The 27,611-nt window shown below is 37.5% G+C and overlaps 1 protein-coding gene across 1 annotated transcript in view; it reads left to right on the top strand.

The window, feature by feature from the left end:
- Positions 1 to 27,611, top strand: part of LOC135701665 (hormone receptor 4-like) — an 86,433-nt gene that overhangs the window by 38,494 nt on the left and 20,328 nt on the right. The window contains exons 2-7 of the mRNA XM_065222523.1: positions 4,124 to 6,702; positions 23,924 to 24,076; positions 24,148 to 24,403; positions 24,473 to 25,176; positions 25,240 to 25,432; positions 25,509 to 25,624. Coding sequence (XP_065078595.1) covers positions 4,124 to 6,702; positions 23,924 to 24,076; positions 24,148 to 24,403; positions 24,473 to 25,176; positions 25,240 to 25,432; positions 25,509 to 25,624 — 4,001 coding nt within the window. The remainder of the gene's footprint in view (positions 1 to 4,123; positions 6,703 to 23,923; positions 24,077 to 24,147; positions 24,404 to 24,472; positions 25,177 to 25,239; positions 25,433 to 25,508; positions 25,625 to 27,611) is intronic.

The raw sequence follows: 27,611 nt of genomic DNA, 5'->3' as shown, positions 1-27,611 counted from the left end.
GAGGTGTGATTCTGGATACACAACTCTCTTTCAAGCAGCACAACTCGTATGCCGTCGACAAAGCTTCCATAATTCTAGGGTTTATCTTCAGGATTGCCAAAGACTTCACGGATCTCTACTGCCTTAAATCGTTGTACTGCTCCTTGTCTCGCTCCCTATTAGAATACTGCTTGTCTGGACTCCTCACTACAACAACGATGGCGAAAGAGTTGAGTCTGTTCAGCGACGGTTGGTGAGATACGCGCTACGTAAACTGCCGTGGACGGACTCTTCCGATTGCCTAGCTACGAAAGTCGTTTGCAACTGATCCATCTGGAGCCAGTGTCGGTTCGAAGAGATACAGCAAGGGCATTGCTGATTGCGGTTATTTTGCAAGGACGCACCGATTGCCCTGTTCTTCTTGAGCAAGTTGACATCAATGTTCAACCCCAAGCCCTGCGGAATAATTCAATGCTGCGTCTGCCCATAGAGCAAACTTATTATAGCATCGATGGTTTACAGAGACTTTTCAATAGGGTCTCCGCACTGTTTGACTTTGACCTGACTCACCAGCTGCTTCGCCGGAGGTTCAGTTCGAAATTTTTGAAAATAAGTTTAGTTTGTCTAGTTATGTTCCTTTTTTACGAGATGACTATCTATGTAGTTTTTTTTCCCTTGATTTGTTTTCCGTTGATTTTGTTTTCCGTGCCAAGCACCAATGCTACCGACGCCATGGAGGCAGCTCCCACACCTGGACCCTACTTATCGACCCATCACAACTCATGAACCGGGGACCAACGGCTTTACTTCCCTTGATGAGAGATGTTATGCCTCAGAACATACCGGCGGTGCCGACTGGGATTGAACCCAGGCCTAATGGCGTGAGAGGCTATCACGCTTACCACTACACCATCGGTGCCGCTATCTATCTATGTTCTTATTGATGTTTAGTTTTAGTACTTTTCATTTTTAGTTTAGGTTACATCATTGGGGCCAATGACGGCGTCATTGATGTTTAGTCATAAATGAATAAATAAATAAGGTAATTCAGAGTCAACTTTCCTTCAAAGTGAGTTAACCCAAACTTAACTTAATTACTACAATCCTAAAGCTACACCCAATGATCACCTATGAATCAAAATCTCTTAAATGGTGATTAATCAATCCATCAAAGAGAAATCTTATTCTTAAAATATATCAAAAATTCCCTTCAGAATTTCAGGCTAGTTTGAACATAATTTCAAGAGAATTTATAAGAATTTTTAGAGAATTTCAAGGAGTTTTCGGATGGATTTGGCAAGAAATATTGAGCATATTTCCAAAGAAACTATGAATATTTCTACAAGAGAATTTGATAGTTCATTAGAAATTTTCATGTGCTTCTAAAGGTCATAACATTAGGTGAACTGCAAGGAAATTTTGAGAGAATACATTTCTCAATTCTAAATGGCATACCAATATTCCGATCGAAATCCAATGAAAATTACGGAGAGAAATTAACAGGCATAATATCAAACCTGCAAAATGCGTGCGGATGCTGCGATGAAGTTCGCTGCTCGGTAACGGGACAGGCGTGTTGTGTCACAGCTCAACACACATATTGTAGGTTCGGTATTATATCAGTTGAACAAATTCGTGCGAGAATTATGAAGAATACGACAGTGAATTAAAAGTGAATTTTAAGAATTTTCTGTGAGGAAGAGTTCTGCAAACAGTATCTAGAAAACTTATAGGAATAAATCAGGCAAATCCTGAAATTAAAAGTATCTCTGAAGGCTGGATCGGTCCTAAGCAAATCCAAGAATAATTTGCAAATATTTCCAAAGATTAATTCCTAAGCAACAATTTATGAAATTTAAATAAATACAACATCCAGGAATAACAAGAGTTCTTAAGATTCTGTGATTTCGAGTGAGAACAAAATTCAATATTCTGATCTAAGAAAACTGTCCATAATTTTGGTGCTAGAATTCTCAGATAAGAATTAACAGAAAGGTATGTGAGAAAAAGCCTCTCTAGACGTTCAACATCCCAGAAATAGAGAAATATTAAAATTTGATAACGTGTTAAGTTTTTAAGGTTCTAAAATTATTAGAAAAAATCAAAATTCTAGACTCTGAGACATTGTTAATTTTTGTTTAGAAATCAAGCTTAATTTTTCGTATCCTGTAAGTAAGAAATTCCGAAAGAAGAAAGAGCTTGAAGGAATATTAAAGATTTTAAGAGGAATCTTCAATATATACGTATTTAGAATGATTATCAAATACTCAATTTCAGCTAAAACAAGGTTTTTTTTTACTTATGAAATAATTAGATGCTATGATCATATTTTGAATTGGTAAGATCCAGGAAGAGGTTGCAAAGAATGTGTTTGACATATTAAACCTATTTATTTCACTTCATGAGAGTCACAATCAGCGATTTTTCACGCACTCACTCACTCACTTACTCACTCACTCAGCGATCAACAAATCGCTGATTGTGACTCATAGAAAGCAAAATTTAAAGGTTTTATGTTTCAAACGCATACTTTGTAACCTCTTCTTGTAAGTTACAAGTAAAACATGTCATCATACCATCTTTTGGTTTTATTATTCCGAAAAACATTATTTTAGCTGAAATGAGTATTTGCAACCTTGTTTTGAACCACCTGCCGGAAATTTTGAAGATAGATAACATTATCTAAACTTATAGCAGTTTTACTATGTCATTATGTAACTATGGGGTCATAACCCAAAATTGATCTGAAATTTAAATTTTTGAAACTGCTATCATTTCGATCAACTTTACCTTGTCACTTTCCGACAGGTGCTTCAAAATATTTGGTATTTGATAGGCGTAAAATTGACATATTTGTAGATCTGTTGCGAAGATTTCAGCTCAATTGATCATAAGAGAACAAAGTGACAACAAGTCCAAGTTACCAGATGGTCAACTTCGGCATGCGCTGCTATCGAGCAACACTGTTATAACAAATCTGGGCTTACGATAAATATGCAAGGGATTATGGGCGAAAATCCGGAATAGGGCTTGGAAAAGTATTGAATCCTTGGAAAATGTAATACGGTCAGTGCGTTTAATGCGTTGCGTTATAGATTGTATTCGCCCACCACATTTGAACCAAGAAAATGCATTCATCAATTCTCGGAGTTATTACTTTTTCGAAGGGACGTATCAGTTTTTGTAAACAATGCATTTGATCGTCGTTTTGGTGTAACTGGTAGCTTGCCCACGCATGCTAACACTACCGTCAGATAGGGGAAATTTTCCCCTACCTGATAGTGGCGTTAGTATGCGTGAGCGAGCTACCAATTACGCCAAACCGACAATCAAATGCATTGTTTACAAAAACTGATTCATCGGAAGTAATACCTACTATTATTTCATTCAACATTATCCAATGTTTTCCTCAATGAACCCGTGATTTCCAAGCGTGCCTCAATCGTCCCCTAATAATGAAACAACTCGCTGATCGATATGAAAAAAGCACTGTTCTGCTAGATAAGTTCATTTGAAACGGTGAATATGAACCAATATCTACAGATTCCCAGTATAATACTCAACCCTTACCTTAGTGGGTTGTAGCAATAAACCTACGGGTGATGCTTGAGCTGTCCAAGATCACTCGAGCAATAAAAGGAATACACCCACTTAAAGTGTCACTGAATCCCTGAACAGGTCCACTGTCAACCCGATGATGTACCCTAAATTGCACCACTCATGTCCAAGTACCGGTAGTAACCGGAATCCCCTCGAGCACAAAGTTTAGCTTACTAACTGGTGACGGTATTCATTAATGGTTGTGTTCACACCATATAGACAGTCGGCACAGATTAACCCATCAACGCTTGCACATTGCGCACATTCAACGGACTTGTAATCTATCGCATGGGCCCCACTAATCGCAATATGTACTGTAAATAACAATGCAAAACGTTGCATTGCGCGGGTAAACTTAAACTATGCTTGGCATTGAGGATAATCGCTCACGTCTTATCAAATGTCAATTAACGAGAAACGTTCTGTCGAGTATTGAACTTCCGCTTTTCTTGACGGAAGGTATCGTTCATTTAACGATTTATAAGTTAATTTTTCATTGAAACCACGTAGCTAACAGGGTTCTTTTCTCTCTTTTCATTTTCAGGAATTATGACACTGAGCCGTGGACCCTACAGCGAGCTCGATAAAATGAGCCTTTTCCAAGATTTGAAGCTGAAACGAAGAAAAGTTGACTCAAGATGTAGCAGCGATGGGGAGTCTATAGCGGACACCAGCACTTCATCACCTGACCTTTTGCAGCCCCTGTCTCCCAAGATGTGCGATCAGCAGCAGTCGGCCGGCCAGCTGGAGCTGGAGGACCACGCCGAACTAGAGGATGCCTCACCAGCTCCGACGGCTGCTGCAAATCATCACCACCACCATCTCCAGCATCCTTCAAGCCACCACCACCATCAGCAACAGCACCAGCATCATCATCATCATCACCATCACCTTAGCAATAATGTGGAAAACAACAACACGTTAACAAGCAACAATAATAACAATAATGACTGTTTGACGTCACCAAAGTTAGTGCACGATGGTAGCGTGCTGAAGGACGATGATGGCGACAGTGAAAGGGCATCACCTGATTCGCCAGGTTTGCTGATTGATGAACGTCCACCTTCGAGACTGAAACCTTCGGATCCCGGCGGTAGTACGCCGGGTATGCTTCCCAATTCCTCCAATTGCGGTGGGGGCGCTAGTGTGATACGTTCGGTGGCGGATGAGCGTCCCCGGTCTTCAAGTCCGCCAAACAGCCATAACTTAGCGCTAATGAATTCCATTCAACTGCTGCAGCAACACTACAGTGCGACCAGCAGCACTAGTGGCAGTTCCATCGGAGGTGGCCATAGTGGAGCAGGCCATCATCAGCATCATCATCAACAACATCAACAACAACAACAACAACAACAACAACAACAACAACCACAACAACAACAACAACAACAACAACATCAACAACAACAACAACAACAACAACAACAACAACAACAGCAACAGCAGCAACAGCAGCAACAGCAACAACAACAGCAACAGCAGCAACAACAACAACAACAACAACAACAGCAGCAGCAGCAGCAACAGCAGCAGCTGCAGCAACAGCAGCAACAGCAGCAGCAACAACAGCAGCAGCAACAGCAGCAGCAGCATGTGACTGTACTAGTCACCCCATCTCGAATGAAACCAGATCATCCGACGACGTTGGTAACGCTAGGGATGCGAAAACAAGCTCCACCGTCAATTAATCTAGCAAATACCAACAACAACAGCAGCAGCAACACCAACAGTAGTAGCACGAATAGTAATAATAACTGTAACAGTAGTAATAAGAACGAAGAGCCTAATAGACTTACATCGACACCGCAGAGTTCAACGTCGTCGTCACCTTCATCATCGTCGTCATATTCAACTTCATCGTCGAATTCGTCATCAATATCAAGTGCATCGCCAAGTCAAGCAAACCAGCATCCCGTTCAACTTCAGATGTTTCAACAGCCTCCGTCGGGTGGCATGTCCAAATTTTCATCTAGTCAATCTTCATCAAACAATTCAAACATCCACCAGCAGCAGCAACATCTCGCTCAGCAGCAGATGCTACAAGCTATGCAGCAGCAAATCCGAATAAAAAAGGAACGCATGCCCCAATACACGATAGTGAATCAAAATGCCAACATGTCACTATTACCGGGTGGTCAATTACGGCAACAAAACATTCATATGATTCCTAACCCGCAACAACAGCTATATGTGAAACGTGAGCGACCGCTACCTGGTCAGAGTCACACAATTGTTAACATGCCACCAGTTTCGATGGCTGGCCCCGCTAATCACCAAAGGCAACCACCCACCAGTCCTGTTCAAGTCTGTAATAGCACGTCACCGATGCAACCACCAATGTCTCCAAGTCAACAGCATCAAAACAGACAGCAAAGTCCAGTTCATGTGGGTTCCACGAATATGGGCCAATCTCCGCACATCATCATCAAACGTGAACGCCAACAACCCAGTCAAACCATGGCCAATCAAGCTATGCAACTATCACCAAACAACCAACGGTTACCAAGTCCTATTCAAGTCAGTCCTACCACATCTCCGCAGAATCCTGCTATGCAGATACGTCATCCCATGAGGGACGCTGCCATATTATTTCGAGTAAAAAATGAAGCACAAGTACCAAATCTCATGCAACAGCAACCCCCCGGTATGGGGCATAGGATTTCCGTTTGGCCTGGCGGTCAACAGCGTATCAACGGAGTTAAGCCAGAAGTGATCGGTGGTCCTCTACCACCACTACGAAGCCAAATGTCACCACAGCAGTCCCCGCAGCATCATCAAAGTCCCAGTCCTATCGCCTCGCAAACGCCACCTCGTAACACTCCGACGGTCATCATGGGCGAGTCGTGCGGTGTAAGGACTATGGTCTGGAGCTATGACTCTCCACCGCAAGTACAAACCACCACACCACCAATTCCACAGCTCTCGTCGGCAAGCGCGTTGGCGGTTGCATCGCAGGGCCAACTTGGTCCAGGATCTTCGCTCGGGATGGGTGCCATTCCTCCTTCACCTGGTAACCACCATCACCAAAACAGCAACAGCAGCAGCAGTAGTAGTAGTACGAACAACAACGAGGAAGCGGCGCATCTACTTCTAAGCTTAGGACAAACCGTAAGGCAAAACGAGGTAAACTTTTTCGATGGGTTGGGGACACTGGGCACTAATAAATAATATTTTTGGATGGGTCGGATAAACTTGATACTATTTCTTTTAAGTGCTCCGGAAAAGGGCCTTAAATTAGATAGAGGCTTTAACTAGTTTGAAGCTAAGACCAATAACGAGGAAGAACCCGCCTGGTAATGAAGGTTATCAAAAAAAAATTCTGATCTGGCGTAGTGATTAGCATTCATGTCTCTCACGCTGAAGCTCACAAAATCTAATCCTGAACAAGTGACAAATGTCCATTGACGTTTTAAAGTGATTGTTATCAGCAATTCCATGAAAAAAGTACCACCGAAAAAAATAATTTGCTCCGATTTCGCTCAAACCTTGTATATTTGTTACTTATTGACAAATTTTAGACCCGTATTTTGTTATTTCGCCCTTAACGTGGTCCAAAAAATTGACACTTTTGCATATATATATATATACTACCCATAATCGCATATCAGTCCCATCTTTGCTTGATTTCCTATCCATATGGGACTGATATGCGATTCCCATATAAACTTGAAATGGTTTGTGCCAAGTCAGTTTCTTACTAAAGAAGTTCAAATTTTGGGAGGCTAAGCAGGACCCAAGTTGGAACCGTTTAAGCACTGTGGAGCGAAAATTTCAAATTTTGCATCAGTCTAATATTAGTTTTAATATACTAAACCATTTTTTTTATTGTTATGGATTCCACAGTACCGAGACCAAAGTAATTCCAGTGTTTTATATATATATATATTTTTTATGCTCATACTTTTTTACATAACATATCAAAAATTCAAAAAGGCGTTTTCTTTCTTCTGTCATTTTAAAGATATATTTTTTGAACATATCAAGTCTGAACTTTCATGCGTTTTTATTAATTAAAAATTACCTAAGACATAATTACTCTTTTTAGCATGAAAGTAGTTTATCTTCTAGCCTTGTCAGCAAAGTTATGATATGTATTACCAAGCCGGAGGCGGTAGGTTCGATTTCCGATTCGTTCTTATTTTAATTGGAAGTTAGTTAAAGATTTCTGACAATATGTGCAGCAAACAATTAAAATTAAACAAAGAAAATTCATGCTATAATATAAAATTCGTCTTTTAATTGTCATTTATACATTGTGTATTGCTTTATTCTACGTAACAGTAACACTTTAGTTTTCTAGAGATAATTTTACAGTTTTACATGTGTTTCTTCTTCCGAAAACGAAAGTCGTTCCACAATAATGTAATCAAGCTTGCAAATGTGACCTTCTGAAAGCAAAATTGACAAATTTTATGTGTCATATACAAACTTAACCACCTCTTCTTGCATCTTACAAATAAAAACTATCATTATAATATCCCATTGTTTCATAATACCGAAAAATAGCATTTTAGCTGTAATGAGCAATTGCAATCCTGAATGTAATTTTAATTTTGTGCCTTAAAACTATGATTCGATTGCGCTCCGGAAATTTGTTTTAAACGAGTATAGCGGACTTCCTATCAATTACTTTATAATCTGTTAACAGGCCCCAAAATGTAGTGTTGCCAAAACCAAACGATTTTATTTTTAAAATTTCTTTTATGGTTCCGATGATTTTAATAATTTTAATTTTATTAAAAATTGTGATCGCATGGAGTGGAAATACATAATCTTCAAAATCCGTTTAACAGAACACCGTCCCAAAATTGAACGTCTTTGTAGTTTTGTTGCCAAAAGCGAACCATACCAAAGTCGAACGGATACTGTACTCAAAAATAATTTTTCTTTTTAGAAAAATGCAATGGAAATGCACAAATCATTTCTTGCTTTGAGTTGACTCCTTCTTTCTACTACTGGAAATTCTCAAAAGTAACATTTTTCTTGGATTTGTCTTCTTCTTTCAGCATGAGCTATTTTTTGGCAATTTTTATTTATGAAAAATTCAATTAAAATATTCACAAATTAAGCAAGTTGATTCCTTCTTAATATGATGAACAGTTCTTTGGAAAAATAAAATAGTTTAAAAAAATTCAATTGAAATATTCACAATTTTTTTTTCGAGTTGACTACTTTTTTACTGCATGACCTGTTAATTGAAATTTTTCTTGTATAGAAAATTCAATTAAAATATACGCAAATTATTTTTTCTTCTTTAAGTTGACTTCTTCTTTATACGATGAGCAGTTTTTAAATAAATTAGTTTTAAAAATTCTTTTGAAATAATTACAAATTATTTTTCTCTTGGAGTTGACTCCTTCTTTGCAGCATGAGCTGTTCTTTGACAGCGAAAATAGTTTGAAAACTCCAATTGAAAATGCTCAAAAGTAACATCTCTCTTGGAGTTGACTGCTTCTTTACAGCATAAGCTGTTTTTTATGAAACATTCAATTTGAAACATATTCACAAATTATTTTTCTCTTGGAGTTTATTCCTTCTATATATCATGAACTGTTCTTTGACTGATCAATACTATTGAGATTTTTCTAAAATACTCTAGAACCACTCCTCTCACTTGGAATTGACGCTTTCTACACCCAAAAGTCAAATATGTTGCGAAAAACAACGGTTTATCAAGTTTGTTTCATCCTGCAGAATTTCTTTAATATAGTTTTTTTTTTAATATTTCATTTTTCACAATCACCAATTATAAAATGTGAATTAACAATTAATTATGGCAACCATACATCCAACAGCAAACATGTATTTGAATTATGTTAGTAAATTCGATTATAAGAATTATGGCAAATGTCCCTTATGGTTATCGTACACTATGGCCAACGTCAAAATACGAAAATAGCAGTATGGCTAACGTCCATTCTGGTACTTATCCGTATGGAAAACGTCCGTGTGGCTAACGTATTGATGACTAATGGGATGTCATCAATCATACCACTACATCATCATCATACCATAATGGATGTTCGAATCGAAATACGTACATTGATATAGCAATTAGTGTTTTTTTCCTTGATTTGTTTTCCGGCGATCTTGTTTTCCGTGCTGAGCACCAATGCTAAGGACGCCAGGGAGGCAGCTCCCACTCCTGGAGCGGGGACCGGGGACCGGGGACCAACGGCTTTACTTCCCTTCCGAATGGCGTGATCAGAGATGTTATGCCTGCCTCAGAACATCCCGGCGGCGCCGACTGGGATTGAACCCAGGCCTGCTGGGGTGAGAGGTAATCACGCTTACCACTACACCACCGGCTGCGCTACAGCAATTAGTGTAGGTAGAAACAACTAATCCTACACACACGCGGAAATATTATCTGTAGATTTGGCAACGTGATTTGTTTTGTTTAACTGCCAACACTTGCCGCGGGGCAAAATGTTCCAGCTATGTGCGTAACTTTATCGTTATCTACGTAACGAGTTTGTTTGTTTACGTTGTTTGAATTCTCAGTGAACTGATGAACTATTTTTCCTTAAATTTCCAATAAAATTTCATTGAATATGAAGTGCATTGCCAAGTTTTGCCCAAACTTTTTTTTTTAACATTTATTTTTAAGCATTTCCCTTGCACCACCAATCCGAAATCGCGAGTGTGCTCCGATGCGCGATTACACTTGGAAAGTAAGATAAAAAGCGTTTCCAGCCAAAACTTTGCATCGGACTTCAGTCGAACGGGCAATAGTGCTCATGCATGCTTATATGTTGCTAAACGAACCTTATGTCGATATCTAGACTAGTGAACCTTGCTGCCCCGAAATTTAGAATAAGTTTTTGAAAAATATATAAGTTCAAGTTAAATTTTAATGATATTCATTTGAGTACTACCCAACCCATTTTTAAATCATGCTGTCAATTAATGAATGAGTTAATACAATAAATGGTGTGATATTGTCACTGTGGAACTAGCTCTTAGCTTCAGGTCTCGACAAGTAGGATCCCATACTGAGTCCTTGCAATACGTCCAACCGACCAGTTCAGCGCAAGGGACTTTGCAAGGGTAGAGTGAAAAATTGGTCAAACATTTGCTACGCCATTTAAGTATGCCCCCACCGAATTCATCCCAGAATCCGCTTGAAATTTCACTCTAGAGTTCTCCTCAGCATTTCCTAAGTATTCTCTAATAATAGCCTTGAACTGCTCTACCAACTTTTGAAACTATCGACAGGATTTCCCTAGGGGCAAGACGGCTGTACTCAGAGTTAATATTTTCACAGTGAGCAAATTTGAGTAACTCATATTTACTCAAAAGTGATCAAAGTAGTCTCACATTCGTCAAGAAATTAAAAATTAAATCAGTATAAACATTCATCATCTGTCAGAGTGTCAGGGTAATCCTATCCGTATTTTATTTTTTGTATTCTTGCATCAAATACTCATTAATCCGTGTGTTCTTCTTTTCAGTATGAATTACTCTTATATGCGTGGTCTCTACTATCGTGGGCAATAAAGTTGACAAATCAGGAAAAGATATTTCCGATATGATCCGGAGAAATGAACTCGTTATTTGGCGTGCTTTATTACGAATTGCCAAGGGTGTGTTCTTTCGATGGTTAATTTAGCATTCTATTAGCAGTTTTGGCATTGACTCTTATAATTATCATGCATTGGAAAGTGCTGATTAGACCTATTTTTAGTTTTAAGTCTGTTCTAGATTTGACCAATCAAGCAAAATCGGTGAGGATTAGAATCTTAACCGCTTCAAATGTATGATTTAATTTCAGCATCTTATATAAATAAGTTGACACGAGTTGCGAATTCTAGTTTGAATTGTTCTGATAGAGCAGTAAATTTATATATTTGACTAGTCAATGATCTCGGTTTAAACTTTGTGAAAACTGTAACTTCTCAATGATTATTTCTCTCCAAAGTCGCAAGTGAAACGCGATGCAAAGGAAGAGAAAAACTACCATCAAAAACTTCAGTTTTCATTCGTGAGCAATACAGTCCTGGAATCATAAAGCCGTAGTCTTTGAAACCTCTGCCAAAATGTGCATCATCAATACAGGGCGGACTCGATTATCCGGAGTCTTGAAAAAAATTTCACTCCGGATAATCGAGCCCTCCGGATAATCGAGTCATCAAAAAAAAAATTTTTTTGTCTTATGTGGTCTCATTTAATGTTTTTAGTGGTCCCATTGAACGCTATTGAAGGATTATGGAATCGGACCTCTGGTTTTGTAGATATGGCCGGAACAAGTTCCGGCGTTTATGGGCCATGAGGCTAAATTTGACAAGGAACAAAACCCATTAAGCGACACATCAGATTATATCAAAATTCGATAACCAGATCAATGGTGGAAAAAATTAAGTACCTTGGACCATATTGGCCACTTCTGGGCAAGTTCCGGATGCCTCCGGAAAAGTGGCCAGAACCAGACTTGAATAATAACCTATCATGCGACACATCAGATTATATCAAAATTCGATAACCAGATCAATGGTGGAAAAAAATAAGTACCTTGGACCATTTGTCACTTCCGGACAAGTTCCAAGTGCCCCGGAAAAGTGACCAGAATCGAACTTGGATAATAACCTATCATGAGGCACATTAAAATACATCAAAATTCGATAAGAAGATCAATGGAATTGAACCCATGGACCATCCGCTTGAGAAGCGAACGTGTAGCCCATGGGACCCCTCAACTTGAGAAAAATCGTAGTCTCGCGACTCTCACGAGTGTGTAGAGACAAAGTTAAGCTTGACTAAAAATCACGGCTACCGTGAAGGCACCATATTTGACGAGGTTCCTAACTTGACGTACTCGATCAATTTCGACCATTTTCCATTAATATTTTTGAAATATTAACATTGCAAATATGAGTTCCGGTGCTCTAGGGATGATAGTGTAACAATTCAAATGATGGTTGCTGATAAAGCGGCTGCAGGCGAAAATGAAGACGAGAATGCGGAATTCGATGTTGACATAGTCAATGCTGTTCTTAACCATGATTCACATTTTTATGAAGGAGAAAGCGTGACGAACACCACTCTGGATGAAACTGCAAACATTTCTACAGCAGATGACAACCAAGATGAGGAGTACGAACCAGTTCCAGATCAATCAGCGCTGAACAGTATTGACACTATCATCACATGGGCTGAGGAAAACCAATTGCCGTTGGAACGGCAGTTTTTACTTCGTGAAATCAGGGGAAATATTCTTGATAAAATAGTCAATAAGGATTGATTTATGATCAAATTTGCAATTCTCTTTGTTTTTACTGAATCACTTTATTGATGAACTACTGTTTTTACTGAAATGATGAATAAATGAATTGAACTACAAAATAAGATAAGAAAATTGATATAAATTATCAGGTATGAAGCCACCAAAAGACCAATTCTCATGAAACCCCCCTTTAACCCTCCGTTACTCGCGCCAACTTTTATAACACGAGTACTCGCGCGTTGTACTTTGTACAACAGTGTTAGTTTACCATTGCCATTTTGCAGCCGAGCTACCAATCGATATGAAACCAACGGGTATTCATTAAAAAACTTGTTTTTAACTAAGCAAGCTAAAATTTTATCACAGTTAACCCACAAAAATGCGAGGATCTCAAGATATATCACATGCGAGAATTTCACATGTATACTAGCACTACGTAGTGAGAAAATTTTGAACTACTGTCCGCCAGTGACAAGGCTATGATCTCCTGAACAACTTTGTCAGAGACAGTAACTTTCTATCTTGTCAGAATCTTGATATATTCCATGTTGTAATCAATTAAGTCAAATCCCACGTAGTATGGTCACAGTTTTCGCGGTTTTCATTTACATTTTCCCTATTATCCGCATTTTGTAGGTGTTTACTGTAATCAAAGTTTAGCTTGTTTAGATCAAAATAAGTTTTTTGGGGAATACTCGTTGGTTTCAGATCGATTGGTAACTCAGCAACAAAATCGCAATGAAAAACTCATGTGTGTTGTACAAAGTACAACAGCGCGAGCAACGGAGGGTTAAAGGCCCCTTGGTACATTTTTTTTACGAATCTTCAAAAATTTTGTTCAGTTGCCATTCCCCGCCCATCCCTCTGAAATTTGACGTAATTAGGGAACGGACCATCATGGGATTCAGTTTTTGTATGTTGTTGTGGCACATGATATGTTTGATTCCTTTCAGGTCAAAGTTAATCCAAAACCCCTTAACGCCGGATTTTGTAACAAAGGCAAACAAACACTTAAATATAGTCATTTCCCGATCTTGTCAGACTGAGTCGAACGATGTACGTTACTCGTCCTCGGATCGAAAGTCGGTTTTCCAAGCGGTTTATGCAAAATAATTTGCAAGATAGGTAAAAAAAATATGACTCCGGATAATCGAGCCATTTTCTCCGGATAATCGAGCCCCGGATAATCGAGCCTCCGGTTAATCGAGCCTCCGGATAATCGAGTCCGGCCTGTACTTTAAATTATGTCAACTCCATATTCACTTGAAAATCCCATTATTATCATCGTAAATCAATTATAAGCATACACAGATTTTGTGGATGGCAATCCGGTATGTAATGTTGTTGAATGATGAACGTAGATTTTCCTCGTCAAACGTCTTTGCTTGACAATCGTGGAATGCAGTCAAAACTAACAGGTTGCTATGTAACCGTGCATTGAATATTGAGCAACTCGAGTTACTCAGAGTTACTCAAAATTTACTCCAATATTACTCATTATCAAAAGCTGTCTCACCCCTAGGGATTTCCTTTGAAATCTTTTTAGATTTATAAGACTTTTGCTCAGAATTCCTAATTCTTTTTTTCAGCATTTTTGAATACTTTTCATAACCCCCATAATGCTTCAGAATTATATAAAATCCTACCCGAATGGTGTATGGCAGCGTTTTTATATCTATGGATGGGTCACGGGCTATCCGCAGCCCAAGTAACATTGCTGGTTTATGAGGGTCCTGTAGACCATGATTTACACTTGTAGAATGCTTTAAAACCTCGATAAAACATGCATTATATCTTGAAAGGCGTTTGGTGGTTGTTCAGAAATTTATTATTATTTCCTCTGAATATTTAGAGTTTCAAAATATGTTCAGAATTGTAATGGAATTTTCTGCGATTCTCAGCCTGTTTTGCTGTTTCTAAGATTCTTTTTTTTTTAAGACTATGTTATCAATTAGTGGTACAGCTATTTTTGAATTTTTAAGAGCCATTCCTGTAATTTTTTAACATTTTGGTAATTTTATGGTAATTTTTCCGTTTTTAAATCCATCTTCGATGTCTAGGTCATTTCAGATTTTCTAATGCCATTTTTGGCACTATAGAAACATTTTGGTGGTTGTGGTCTTGTAACGTTTATTAGACCATTTTTTCAAGATCAGTTTGTTATATTCAAAACTATTCTGTCTATTCTGTCTGTTTCTAAAGCCATGTTTGGTGTTTGTTGCATTATTTTTTATATTGAACAATATTCACGTTTTCAATGATAGTTTGTTGTTTCTCATCAGTTTTGGTGCTCTTAGGTAGTGGATTACCGTAAGCTGTCAGTTTTTATCTCACAACTACTGACAGCATGGCGCCACCTTTCTATGCGGGGAAAAATATTAAAAAATTGTGAAGATTTCAATTTTTTGCAAAAATGTCCATTTTACAAGTGAAAACATTAAAAAAATATTTGGTAGGCCATTTAGCTTGTAAGTTTACCAAATATTTTATTCGAAGAAGGTTCTAATTTTGTGAAAATCAAGATTTTGCGGTTTTCTGCATTCGAAATTGTTGCTAAAATCAACCATGCTAATCCATTTTAAAGTTTGTAAGACCATTTTTGGCTTCTTTAAATTTGAGTGATTTTATGATATTTTAGGCCATTTCTTCGCGTTTTGAATTCATTTTGACGATTATAGGTAATTTTTGGCGATTCTAAGTCATTTTTTTTTATCTCGCTGATGAAAATATTTTTTTTTCATTTGATGTCCGACATCACTCAATTAGGTCAAGGCAACAAATAAATAACAAGGGTTAAATAAATAAATAAAAAAAAATATTTCTTTAGTTTTAAGATAAAGCGCAGAGCGAAAAACGAGGTTAAATTTGTAATTTTTGAAGCGTGGTGAGTGACATAAATTAAAACAGAATTTACCTCAGCCTTTTTGAGATCATTAAGGTGTTTTCAAAGTAATTTGAAGATTTTGTTATGCTCATGTTGGCGTTCTAAGATCTGCGATACATTTGATACATTGGATTTTAATTTTAAGAATATTCTTTTCGTGTTGTACCATTGTTTTTGCTATTTGCGCAATTTTAAGCTAATTTGCCAATTTGGGTGCCTCCCTTAGCTCAGTCGGTAAAGGCGCAGCTATAAAGCAATACCATGCTGAAGGCGACTGGAATCAATTCTCGGCCTAGACTAGGATGTTTCGGGTTGAAAATGTCTCGACTTCTGAGGGCAGATAGCTTGATTGTATTTACTTGCCACACAAGACTTTTTGAACAGAATAAAAGCAGTTTGCGTTTCAATAAATAACAGCCAAGTTCCAGGAATGTTCATCAATTTCGTAGCATTACGTCAGATTGTTGAGGAAAAACGCCCACTTTTAGTTTTATTAGCTTAAACTCATATTGTAGAAAGTGAAGCTTTTGATGTAATGGATGTAATGTCGGCCTAAATGCCCTTAATTTGGGCCCATGCATAAATTCAGCAATCGACTAAATTTTTAATAGGGACCAAAAATATCCATTAGTACCGTCCCAATGACGCATTCATCTATAGTAGATGAAATTGATAAATAGCAGAATTTTATCGATGGGCTCAATCTTAGATCCATAGGCCAACATTAGAGCCATTTCCCCTAGTATTCCAGGATATATTGTAGCTGCTTGTTTATCTCATTCTAGACCTACTGGCGGTGTTGCTATTTATGTCAAAGAATCAATTCAATTCGACCTTCGTATCAACGGAGTTATTGATGGTTACTGGTTCTTGGGCATTACAGTGTGATCCTAGTAAATTAAATATATAAGCTGGTGATTGTAATATTAATAGGCGTTACAACTATAATTCGAATCATTTGAAGTGATAAGCTGATTTTTTTTTTAATTTAAAACAAACGGTAGATGAATATCCGTGTATTTCCAAGGCACAGTAGAACTTTAATTGACCACGTTTATTCCAATTTTGATTCCATTTGTTCAGTTATGGAAACTGATTTGAAAATAACCGATCATGAGACCTTAGTGATTAATGTATTAAATATAATCAATAATAACAATGATTTAGTAAAATTGAAGTGCTGGAGGAAATATTCGAAACAGGCTGTTTCAAATCTTGTTGAGAAAAGCTTAATTTTCCATTCGCAACCGGTAATTTGGATGAATCCACAGCTGTTAATTACTAACGTTTTGAAAACGTGTACCAATCAATTAGTTGAGCAAAATGTTGTTTCTTTGGAAAACTCGAACAGCTGATACAATTAGGATCTTATGCGTCAACGGAAAAGGGACAAATGGAAACAAGTTTTGTAGATCAATTAGTGACAATCATTGAAATAGGTACACAATCGCTCGTAATAAATATTAACAATCGATAAAAAAAAACTCGTTGTGAATATGTCCAGAGGAAGATTTATCAGCATCAAAATAACAGCAAAGAGTTATTAAATGTTTTAAATCTTTATTAAAACCTAATAATTGCACACCGCGGTTTGAATTGGTCGATGAACCTGACGAAATAAAGCAGCCAGTTAATAGTAGTTTTAGATTTGAAGGTTTTCACCCAATTACACTAGATGAATTTAGAGTTATTTGTTTTTCATTGGGAAAATCGGCTGGAGTAGACAATGTTAATGCTAGAGTTATTCAAGATAGCTTTCATTTCATTGACCACATCTTATTGGCCGTTATTAATGAATCATTGCAGACTGGAAATGTGCCACCAATTTGGAAGGAATCCTTAGTGGTTCCTATTCAAAAAGTTGCTGGAACGATTAAAGCCGAAGAGTTTCGTCCCGTCAACATTAGGGAAAATTTTAGAACTTATTGAAGAACAATCAGAATATCGGGATGCTCATTCTTGTGAAACTGCGCTGGTAGCAGTGGAATCACAACTTAGAGCGTAAAGATACGACTGTTACTGTTTTTTAAATTTGAAATGCGCTTTTGAAACAATTTTTAGACCCTTATTGTTAAGTACAATCAAGCGCTTTGGAATTACGAATACTGCATATAAATGGTTTGAAAGCTATTTATCTGACAGAACTCAACGGACTGTTTTTATTGATTATGTTTCAAGTCTCAAGAAAAGGGACTTTGCAGAAAAAAAATAATTTTTCAAGAATCTGACCCTTGATTGCATATGTTGGGGCTTAAAAATATTCTTATCGTTCTACGGCTTTAAAATTTTTTGAAGATCATAAAAAATATTCCAAACTTAGTTACAATTATAAGAATGTTAAGACTCTGGAACATCGATAAATTTGAAAATCTTGAGCGTAGAAAATATGTTAAGAAATATTTTTTTCCACGATCTCGGCGCTGGTGGTATAGTGGTAAGCGTAATTGCCTCTCATCCCAAAAGGCCTGGGTTCAATCTAAGTCGGCGCCGCCGGGATGTTCTGAGGCATAACATCTCTGATCACGCCTTTCTTCGGAAGGGAAGTAAAGCCGTTGGTCCCCGGTTCATGAGTTGATGGGTCGATAGGTAGGGTCCAGGTGTGGGAGCTGCCTTCCTGGCGTAGGTAGCATTGGTACTTAGTACGGAAAACAGGATCGACGGAAAACAAATCAAAGAAACAAAAATGATCGGATTTTGAGAAATAGTTAAAAGTTGCGTATTTTAACACTTCCACAAAATTGTACATTTCGAGCGATAGAATGTATCGTATATTAGAGAAAAGTACTATTTAAAAATTCTCAATGAAATCCTGTCTCTAAGCGTTTAGAGATGAACTAGCCTAAGGCTAAAAATCTCTTAAATAAAGAATTAAAAAAAAAAAAAAATGTCTCTTAGCAATATTATGAAAAAGGATTTTTGAGAAACGAAAATTGAACGGTGGAAAACTTCAACTTCACCCGTTTTACGGTACTCTACTACTATACAAACTATAGAACTCCTGAGATCTCTGCAACTCTAACAAACTTTTGAGCTCCTTAAACAAATTCTGATACTACAAGATTTCCGAACCTCATGCAACAGAACTCTCGGAAAATTAGGAACTCAATTCTCAGGACACCAGTGACTTCTTAAATTTCGATACATGGAACGATTTAAAAATGGCTACGACTTTAGGAAAATTAAGAATTTCTAGAGCTCCCAGAACTCTGGGATCTTCTGAAACTCCAGCAATTCTAAGAAATCCTGAGATTTTTTTTAATTTGCGGCATCTCTCAGACTTTAACCCTTTCCTGTCCAGAAGGTTTTTCGTTGTTTTGAAATGTTAAAATGTGTTTTTGAAAAAAAAGTGCTAAAATAAAAGATGTTCTATACAGTCTAAAATTATCGAATCCATATTTTTTTATCAAAATCAATAATATTCTATTTGTTTTTCAATAGTTGCTCAGTTGAATTCTCAAAAATAAATATAGTTGACAATGATGATCCAAAAGTTGTGGATCACCTATGCTACCATGTGAAGGAGAGGATTTAGTATTTTTACTGAAGCGCAAAAAATCTCACAAGAAACAGGCGTGCCTCATAAAATGCCGGCGGCGCCGACTGGGATTGACCCCAGGCCTGCTGGGGTGAGAGGCAATCACGCTTACCACTACACCACTGACGCACAAAATCCGATCATCATCAGCATTTATTATGGTGCTGTGTTCGGTGAAATTATTGATTTCACTTAATTTTAGGTCACTGAATCCGAATCTGAAATCAGAATTCGTCGTGAACGATTTAGAAGCATAAAAATGACTATATGTGACAATTTATATTAATTGCCTACATTTAGGCGTATTTTTTTAAATTATTTTGCGATATAATTTGTGCATTTTTTGTAAACCATATTTTTTTTTTTAAACAAATTAACACCAGATGTTTCTTCAGCGAGAGCCTTCAACTATGCAACAGTTCAAATCTAACTTTCATCTATGCAATAAGCCACCTGGTATGGTCCCTCACAGCTCAAGTTGATATGGTATGGTCACCTCAGGATGCCTTCGTCATCTTACCTTTCTATATCACTTTGTTTATCTCCACCAAGCACAAATTGGCTCAAAATGCTTAAAATGTATCACTGGTTGTTACACTTACCCTATGCTTCTTGTTTTTACTTACTCAAATCCAATACTACAGAAAAAAAAATGTATAATTGTGTGTTCACGTTTTAAAAAAATCGGCCATTGTTCATACGTTGTATTTTATTTTCAAAATGGCCTCTTAGTAATTTTTCCATAAATTTTAGCATGAATACGTCTCTCGTAAAATTCAAATATCTAAAAAAGTATGTTTAAAAAGTGCTCATAAAAATTCAATCTTTTGAAATACTTAAGACCGTGCACTTTTTTATGTATCTTCTGCACAGGAAACATTATTTGAGACATTCAAAATCGTTATCAGTTCAAAAATTACCTAAAAAAGCTAATTAACAAGAAGGGGGCGACCCCGGCGTAGTGGTTAACATCCTTACCTCTCACGCCAAAGTCACGAGTTCAAATCTCACCCCCGGACAAGTCACGAATGACCCAAGAGTGTTAAAGTGGTGACTATAATAAAAAAAAATTAACAAGAAGTTTGAAAATATGACCAAAACATGATGTTCTGCGATATTTGTCAATTTTCAAGTGTCCATGGTTTTGAATAATCCTAAAGTTTGCATTTATCATGAGCTTTATTAAAAAATGCCTAAATATTGAAGATATTCTTTTGAGTAGCTAACACTTTTTTGGACTTTTACTCAAAATTACTAAAACAAAATTAGCGTGTACGTCTTTCCCAGAATTGCTTTACTGTTCTAAATAACTTTGTCTCAGACGTCATTTATATCAGAAGTGACGTTTTAGTGCTTCAATTTATTTAAAAATGTCAAAGACGCCAAGATCCAAAATGGCTGAATTTTTGCAAAAATGTGAATGATTGTCCATAACACATAATTATGCAAAGATTCATGCAAATCGGAAAAGGTCGAGTCATATATTTATTTTTTATCCTATTTGGCTTGGAGCTGGTCAAATGCGATATTTCTAGCCAAATTAAGTTGATCGTAAATATTTAAATAGTTTCCATATATTCGGGACTATTTTGCTTCTTGTAAACTTTATCTGCTTTATACTAACGATGTTTCAGGTTTTTATTTGGCTGCTAAACCAAACTGAATATTTTGAATGTCTTCGTCTTTTACTGTTACTTCTTCGCGTATTATTTTAAATAATATATTGCAATATTCATCAGTTGCACTTTCAACATTTCCCTTATTCCTCATCACTGTTTGGCAATTAATAATTTGTTGTGTTTATTTCTGATGTCACAAAAATTAGCTGATAATCAAGAATTTCTTCAAATTAACAGTTAACGGCCATTTCATAATCATGTTTTAACAGAGAATATACGATTGCTGTGTGAAATGCTTAATTTATCATAAATGTGCAATTTTGTCAAATATGAAATGCAGTGTTTCATTTTCCCCAATGATGCTTTATTATCTGAAGTGAAAAAGGTCTAAGTCTCCAAATCGAGGAAATGGCTCTATCAATTTCATCTAATGAACGCGGCATTGGGACGGTTCTAATGGATATTTTTGGTTGCTATTGAAAATTTAGTCGATTGCTGAATTTATTTATGGGCTCAAATTAGGGGCAGTTAGGCCGACATCACATCTATTTCCGCTATAAATTTTTGTACTTCAGGGGGCGAACTAGACATAATATCTTCGGCTAACTCATCACATATATGTGTTCACAGGCATTGTTTGGCGGAAGGTACACCGAAACAAAGATTATTTGTTTCGCCTGCAACTTGCACTTTCGCCCACACATGCTCAAATTCTTTGAATTGTGTAGTTGTGATTATGTCCAGAGAGTGTAAGAATTCCCCACGTACGTTTTATGTTCATGCTATTTTTTTTGCGTGTGTGAAAAAATCGGCCCCTGAGTTTAAGAAAATCTTAAGGATGAAAAATAAAAAAAAAAGATTCAACCGTCAATTTCTTTAAACTCTAAGCTCGTCCACGCAAATTAAAATGGGGAACTTCACCTTACCTGATGGTGGTGTAAGCTTGCGTAGGTTAAGAGTTTTGGAAAATTAACGTTTGAAACTTTGTTCATATGTTCTTTAAAAAAATAATCCTTGGTCTCTTTTAAATTGGTAAAATCATTGGTAAATATATATATTTTAACAGACATACCGAGTAGTACTGTTGTACTAATTTAATCTAGTATGTCGGTTAGGGTACTACATTAAATGAGATCAATGGTACTACTCGGTATGTCTGTACAAATCATATAATGGCGAACAGGTAGCATGATTGTATTGATGTAATTTTTTTATGAATGGCCTATGGGGGAACCCATGTGGAATGGAATTCGACACCCACAAACGACGTGCTGCATCTCCTAACACCGCCTTATGAGTAACACCGCCTTCAATGAGTTTTGCTGGAGATGGCTGGGTTCGATTCTCGGTTCGGACTAGGAACTTTTCGGGTCGAAGAATTTCTCGACTTCCATGCGCAAAGAGTATTATTGTACTTGCCACACAATAATACTAATGCAAAAATGGTACTGCCCAGGTAACCATTAGGCATTAGAATTTGCAGTACATATATCAACCTCATATTTGCATTGGAAATGCTTCTTGCTGTATATAAGCATTTTAAGTGCATATCTGTTGTAAATTAGCAATTAAAATGCACAATAGTCGCAAATCAGCATTGCCAATGCTTCGATAATATCGAGATAATAACATAAACTTATGTTATAATAACATTAACTGTTTGTTTTTTAATTATTATTAATAAAATTAATTATACTTTGCATGCTGGTATAATTAATTTTATTAATAATAATAATAATAATGCCGTATAGTCAGCATACAGTTCTACCAATGGTTGTCAAATTTCTAACAGTAGGTCCATGTGTGGTCTAGCAGTAAAGCAGCTGTATATTTAGCCAAAAGTGGGTTTTAAGTAGCATTTGCTGCCGATGACATACTAAAATTAAAAATTAAATTTCTTGGTTACATGTGTGGAATAAAAAGCTCTCAAATAGAAACTGAAGAAGTGCTCAAATAACATAATGTTGAGAGCTGGCGTAAAGTTCCAGTAGGGATGTAATAAAGCCATAGAAGAGAGAGACATCGTTGATGATCCACACCACGTCAGGCTTTGTTGTAATCACATACTTACCGTACCAGCATATTTTTTTTATTATAGGCACTCTTGGGTCCTTCGTGACTTGTCTGGGGTTAAAATTAAACTCGCCACTTTGGCGTGCGAGGTATGGATGTTAACCACTACGCCGCGGCCGTAGAAGTCGTTTCCATACCACTCAATCCATGGTTGCATGCCACGCTGTCTACGGAGGCTCCAAAGGTCAATCTACCTTACGTGCTGTGCGTCTTTTCGTCTAGTTCCAGTCGGATCGTATTCGAGAACCATTATCAACGGGATGTTGTCCAACTCGACGTTCCCACCTCACTGTATAGTTGCCCTATTGTTGCGATGTGGACGATGGGTAGCAGCTCGTGCATTTCGTGGTTCATTCGCCATCTAACCTCCTGCCATCTTCTAGTCTAAGCTAGTCTACGAGGTGGGAGAGGGAGGGGGCTTCGACAAAGTCTACGTAGCTTAAATTTGTTTTCCAAAATATATGATTCCCCACAAACTAAAAATGAAAATCGTTGTAGATATGGTCAATGACGTACATTTTCCGTTTCATTTTTTATATTAAAGGCATTTGCTTACAAAGCAAATTCACAATATTTTGAATTTAACAATAAATACGTTAATGTGATTTGTTTTCGTATTTAATTCTATCATATATTCGAATAGTACAATTTGGCAACAAAATCTATTTTACTGATCGTACAAGCTTAATATAATCACAAGCAACATTGCGAGTCTAAATCATGGTTTACAGAACCCTTATAAATTGCTATTTGGAATTGCTAACTGCGAGCAAGTGTCCATTCGTTTAGTGTTTCAAATTTTTAATGATCTTTTGGGACGTTTTCATACATATATGATGGTATTTGTAAAGTAGCTTTATTTATTCACTTATACAATAATTAGCTAATTTAGAATGAAGTTGACACAGTTAAATCTAACTTGGCAAATACAGGTTTGACTCTATCCACAAATGCATACCCTAATAGCTCTCTTAATATCACTTTAATCTTTTTTCTCTTTATTCCTCGAGGCTCAACCATGGACTCCCAACCGGACCGGGTTACCATTGAACATGGAACGGTTGTGGGCAGGCGATTACAGTCAGTTCCCCACCGGACATCAAATGCATGCACTCAATCTCACCTCGCAACAGCCGTGGAATATGCCACCGGGTCCAAAAAAGGTAATTCAATCGCTCAAAGCAAAGTACAACCCTCAGCTCTCTATATTGAAACACTCTTCATCTTTGTGAAGGAATTGCTTGACGACATGCCTCCAGATGAGGACGAACAACCTTTAGTTTGCATGATTTGTGAGGACAAAGCTACCGGACTGCACTATGGTATCATCACTTGCGAAGGTTGCAAGGGCTTCTTCAAGCGAACCGTGCAAAACCGGAGGGTTTACACGTGCGTCGCGGACGGTACCTGTGAAATTACTAAAGCCCAACGCAACCGCTGCCAGTATTGTAGGTTTAAGAAGTGTATCGAGCAAGGCATGGTGCTTCAAGGTAGGTTTTTTCTTCTAATATTCATTTTTTTTTTCTGTTATCATTAAGCCACTATTGTGCAATTCCCAGCTGTTCGAGAAGATCGTATGCCTGGTGGGCGAAATAGTGGCGCAGTTTACAACCTGTACAAAGTAAAATATAAGAAACACAAGAAAAACAACCAGAAAGGAAACAACCACCAAAAACTCGGCTTGCCCGGTGACAATCCAAAGTCGATGTACTTGACGTCGTCGACGACGCCGCCGATCAAGTCAGAAAGTATTAGCCTGCCATCGCACCTGGTCAACGGAACAATTTTGAAAACCGCCCTGACCAATCCAAGCGAAATCGTGCATTTACGCCATAGACTGGACAACGCCGTCAGCTCGTCCAAGGATCGGTCGATCTCGTACGAGCAAGCCTTGAACATGATACATACCCTTATAGACTGTGATGCTATGGAGGACATAGCGACCCTACCGCATTTTAGTGAATTCCTCGCCGACAAGTCGGAAATTGGCGACAAACTCTGTAATATAGGTGATTCGATTGTCCATAAACTCGTTTCGTGGACTCGAAAGTTACCCTTCTACATGGATATCCCAGTGGAGATCCATACGAAGCTGCTAACAGACAAGTGGCACGAGATACTGGTGCTGACAACCGCCGCCTATCAGGCGCTGCATGGTAATAAAAGCATAAGCAACCAGCTGCAATCTTCAACCGCCGGAAATGGACCTGGAGGTGGGACCGTTCTCGCACCAGACAAACAAGATCCGGAGTTTGCCGAGGAGGTACAAAAAGTAATGCATACGATTCCATTTTTAACAAACAAAAATCCCTTCTTTTCCACACAGATTACAGCCCATCTACACACGTTACAATCCTGCCTAACAACCCTCATGGGTCATCCGATTTCGATCGAGCAGCTAAAAATTGACGTCGGTCAAATGGTAGAGAAAATGACCCAAATTACGATAATGTTTCGACGAAGTAAACTCAAGATGGAGGAATACGTCTGTCTTAAGGTTTACATTCTGTTGAACAAAGGTTTGTTGCGACCAATAGTTAGATTAGGCAAAAGGTAAAGGTCTTGATTAACGTATGACTGTTTTCTGTTTTCTAGAAGTCGAACTGGAAAGCATACAGGAACGGTATGTTCAAGTACTTAGGACTTATCTGCAGCATACCGTTCCGCACAGTCCAAACCGATTGGCGGATCTGTTATCCCATATACCTGAGGTTAGTATATTTACTTTATCTATGTCTATTTGTATCTGTTCAAGTTAAAAAAAAAACACAGATTAATTAACCTATCGGTGATAAGTGTCTTTCTGGTAGTTTCTTCTCTGGTTCGCAGCCACCAGAGGGAAGCTAGACCTATGGGTAGATATAGCTGGCATCCGCCTTCACGAACATCGAGCTTGTGACACGGTTGGCCATTGTAATATTTTGTCAGATTTTGCCCACCACAAGGGCACCCAGAACATAACCATGTGTTGGAAATATGATCCTTATGATTTAAAAAAAAACGCCTGTCTACTGAAAATTCACCAGCTCTAATAAATATACAGTTACACACCGAGCAATGCTCCGTTTACATTACCGGCTATATTACGGCAAATAACTCAAAATTGCAAAATGTGGGGTTCCTCAAAGAGTAAGTAAAATTTTCCTCGATTTTCCTCATATTCAAGCATTTTTTCTGGAATAGCGAGAAAAATTTTACTCATCCACTGAGTAACCCCACTTTCTGCAATGTTGCGTCAAATTTGGCTCAGTTACTGACCCAAGCCACCAAAAGCTCAGTATGTCACGATAAAACTCACTTTCAAGTGCCATAAAACTCAAATAAAGTTCCGACAGAACTTTCTTATTGCTTTAGAAACTAAAGGAAGCATACGAGCATCAGGCTCCAGAAAGTACCAACTCTTAGGCACACCAAAATGAGGGCTTAACTCTTAGGAACGAATTGGCACAAGAAACTTTTTTTTTCTAATGTTTCAATGGCTCTAGATGGTATAGCTATATAGCCATTGGTCCAATTACATCATTTGCGAGAAAAAAAAACATGATGTTCATCGTGTGTATACTTATAATAGAACCGTAAAGCCGAATGCCGACCAAAAGTGACCCCAGCGGGAACCGGAATAACTCTGGAACCATGTATTGATCCAAATGTTTTCAGATGGATTCAAAAACTTCAATAGATTCCCGACAAAATGCAGCTTGTTGTAAAGAAAAAGATTGGGAAATTATGTTTTTAGAGCTTATTAAAATCTGAAATCTATGGACATTTAGACATTAGGCACGCAAAAGTTAAAGGACTTAAAATAATCGTTATTTGTGTTTCAATTTTATTAATCGCTGTTAAATAACGTCGAACTTGACAAGCTTGACAAAATACCGGCGAGTAAAAAAAAGTTCTGGGAGGGACCTGGCCCCCTTGGCACCCCCATTAGATACGCCAATGCAAATGAAAGACCTTCAGTTTTCATTGAGAGGGTATTTCAGCGATAGGAAAGGCTGAATAGACTTGATCCTCGGGGAGGCTTAAATCCCTCCTTGGTTTCTCGAAATCCTGAGCAGACTTTTTTTCAGGTAATTTTTTACAAAGTATCGTCTAGACAGAAGGTAATGTTACATTTGTGGCAGATATGTTTGAGATCAGTTTGTGTATTTTTTTATTTTTTTTTTACTTTTGTGACAATGAAAATTGCACAATATTTTCGACGTGGTTATAGTGCATCCACTTCGAAGCAAGTTTAAAAAAATTTTTTGCTGTGAAATTGGAGGCAAACAGCGCAATATCTTTTTTTGATTATGTATATGTACAACTTTTAAGGTCCGCATGTTTAATCGAAGTCGATTTGGTTCAAGTTTTTTTTTTTTGTATCACGTTTCCATTATTAATGTGTTTTTTAGTCGAAGGCTAGTTCATCACGACAATCTAACAAAAAAATCTTGTACTCAAGTCAGGCTAATCCTCTGCTAACATTCACGCGCATGTTCACACAGATATTTTCCCATCTCGATCAGGTTTTTAAGAGATACACACTTAGAAAAAATCATATAAATTTAGGTGCTCTGAGAGTGGCATATACGAGCGTCAATTTTTACCTAAAGTTGTGTCATAACAGACTGAAATATAGCTCAATCAAACGTACTTTTCGTGAAGCAACGAACTTTTCAGTCTCGAAGCACTTAATATTACATGACATATTTGTTT

The sequence above is a fragment of the Ochlerotatus camptorhynchus genome, unplaced genomic scaffold (assembly GCF_037179485.1).
Source record: "Ochlerotatus camptorhynchus isolate MF236.1 unplaced genomic scaffold, CSIRO-AGI_Acam_v1.1 ptg000171l, whole genome shotgun sequence".
NCBI classification, from domain to species: Eukaryota; Metazoa; Arthropoda; class Insecta; order Diptera; family Culicidae; genus Ochlerotatus; species Ochlerotatus camptorhynchus.
Note: the sequence above shows the minus strand (reverse complement) of the source record. Positions and strands in the feature narration are given on the sequence as shown.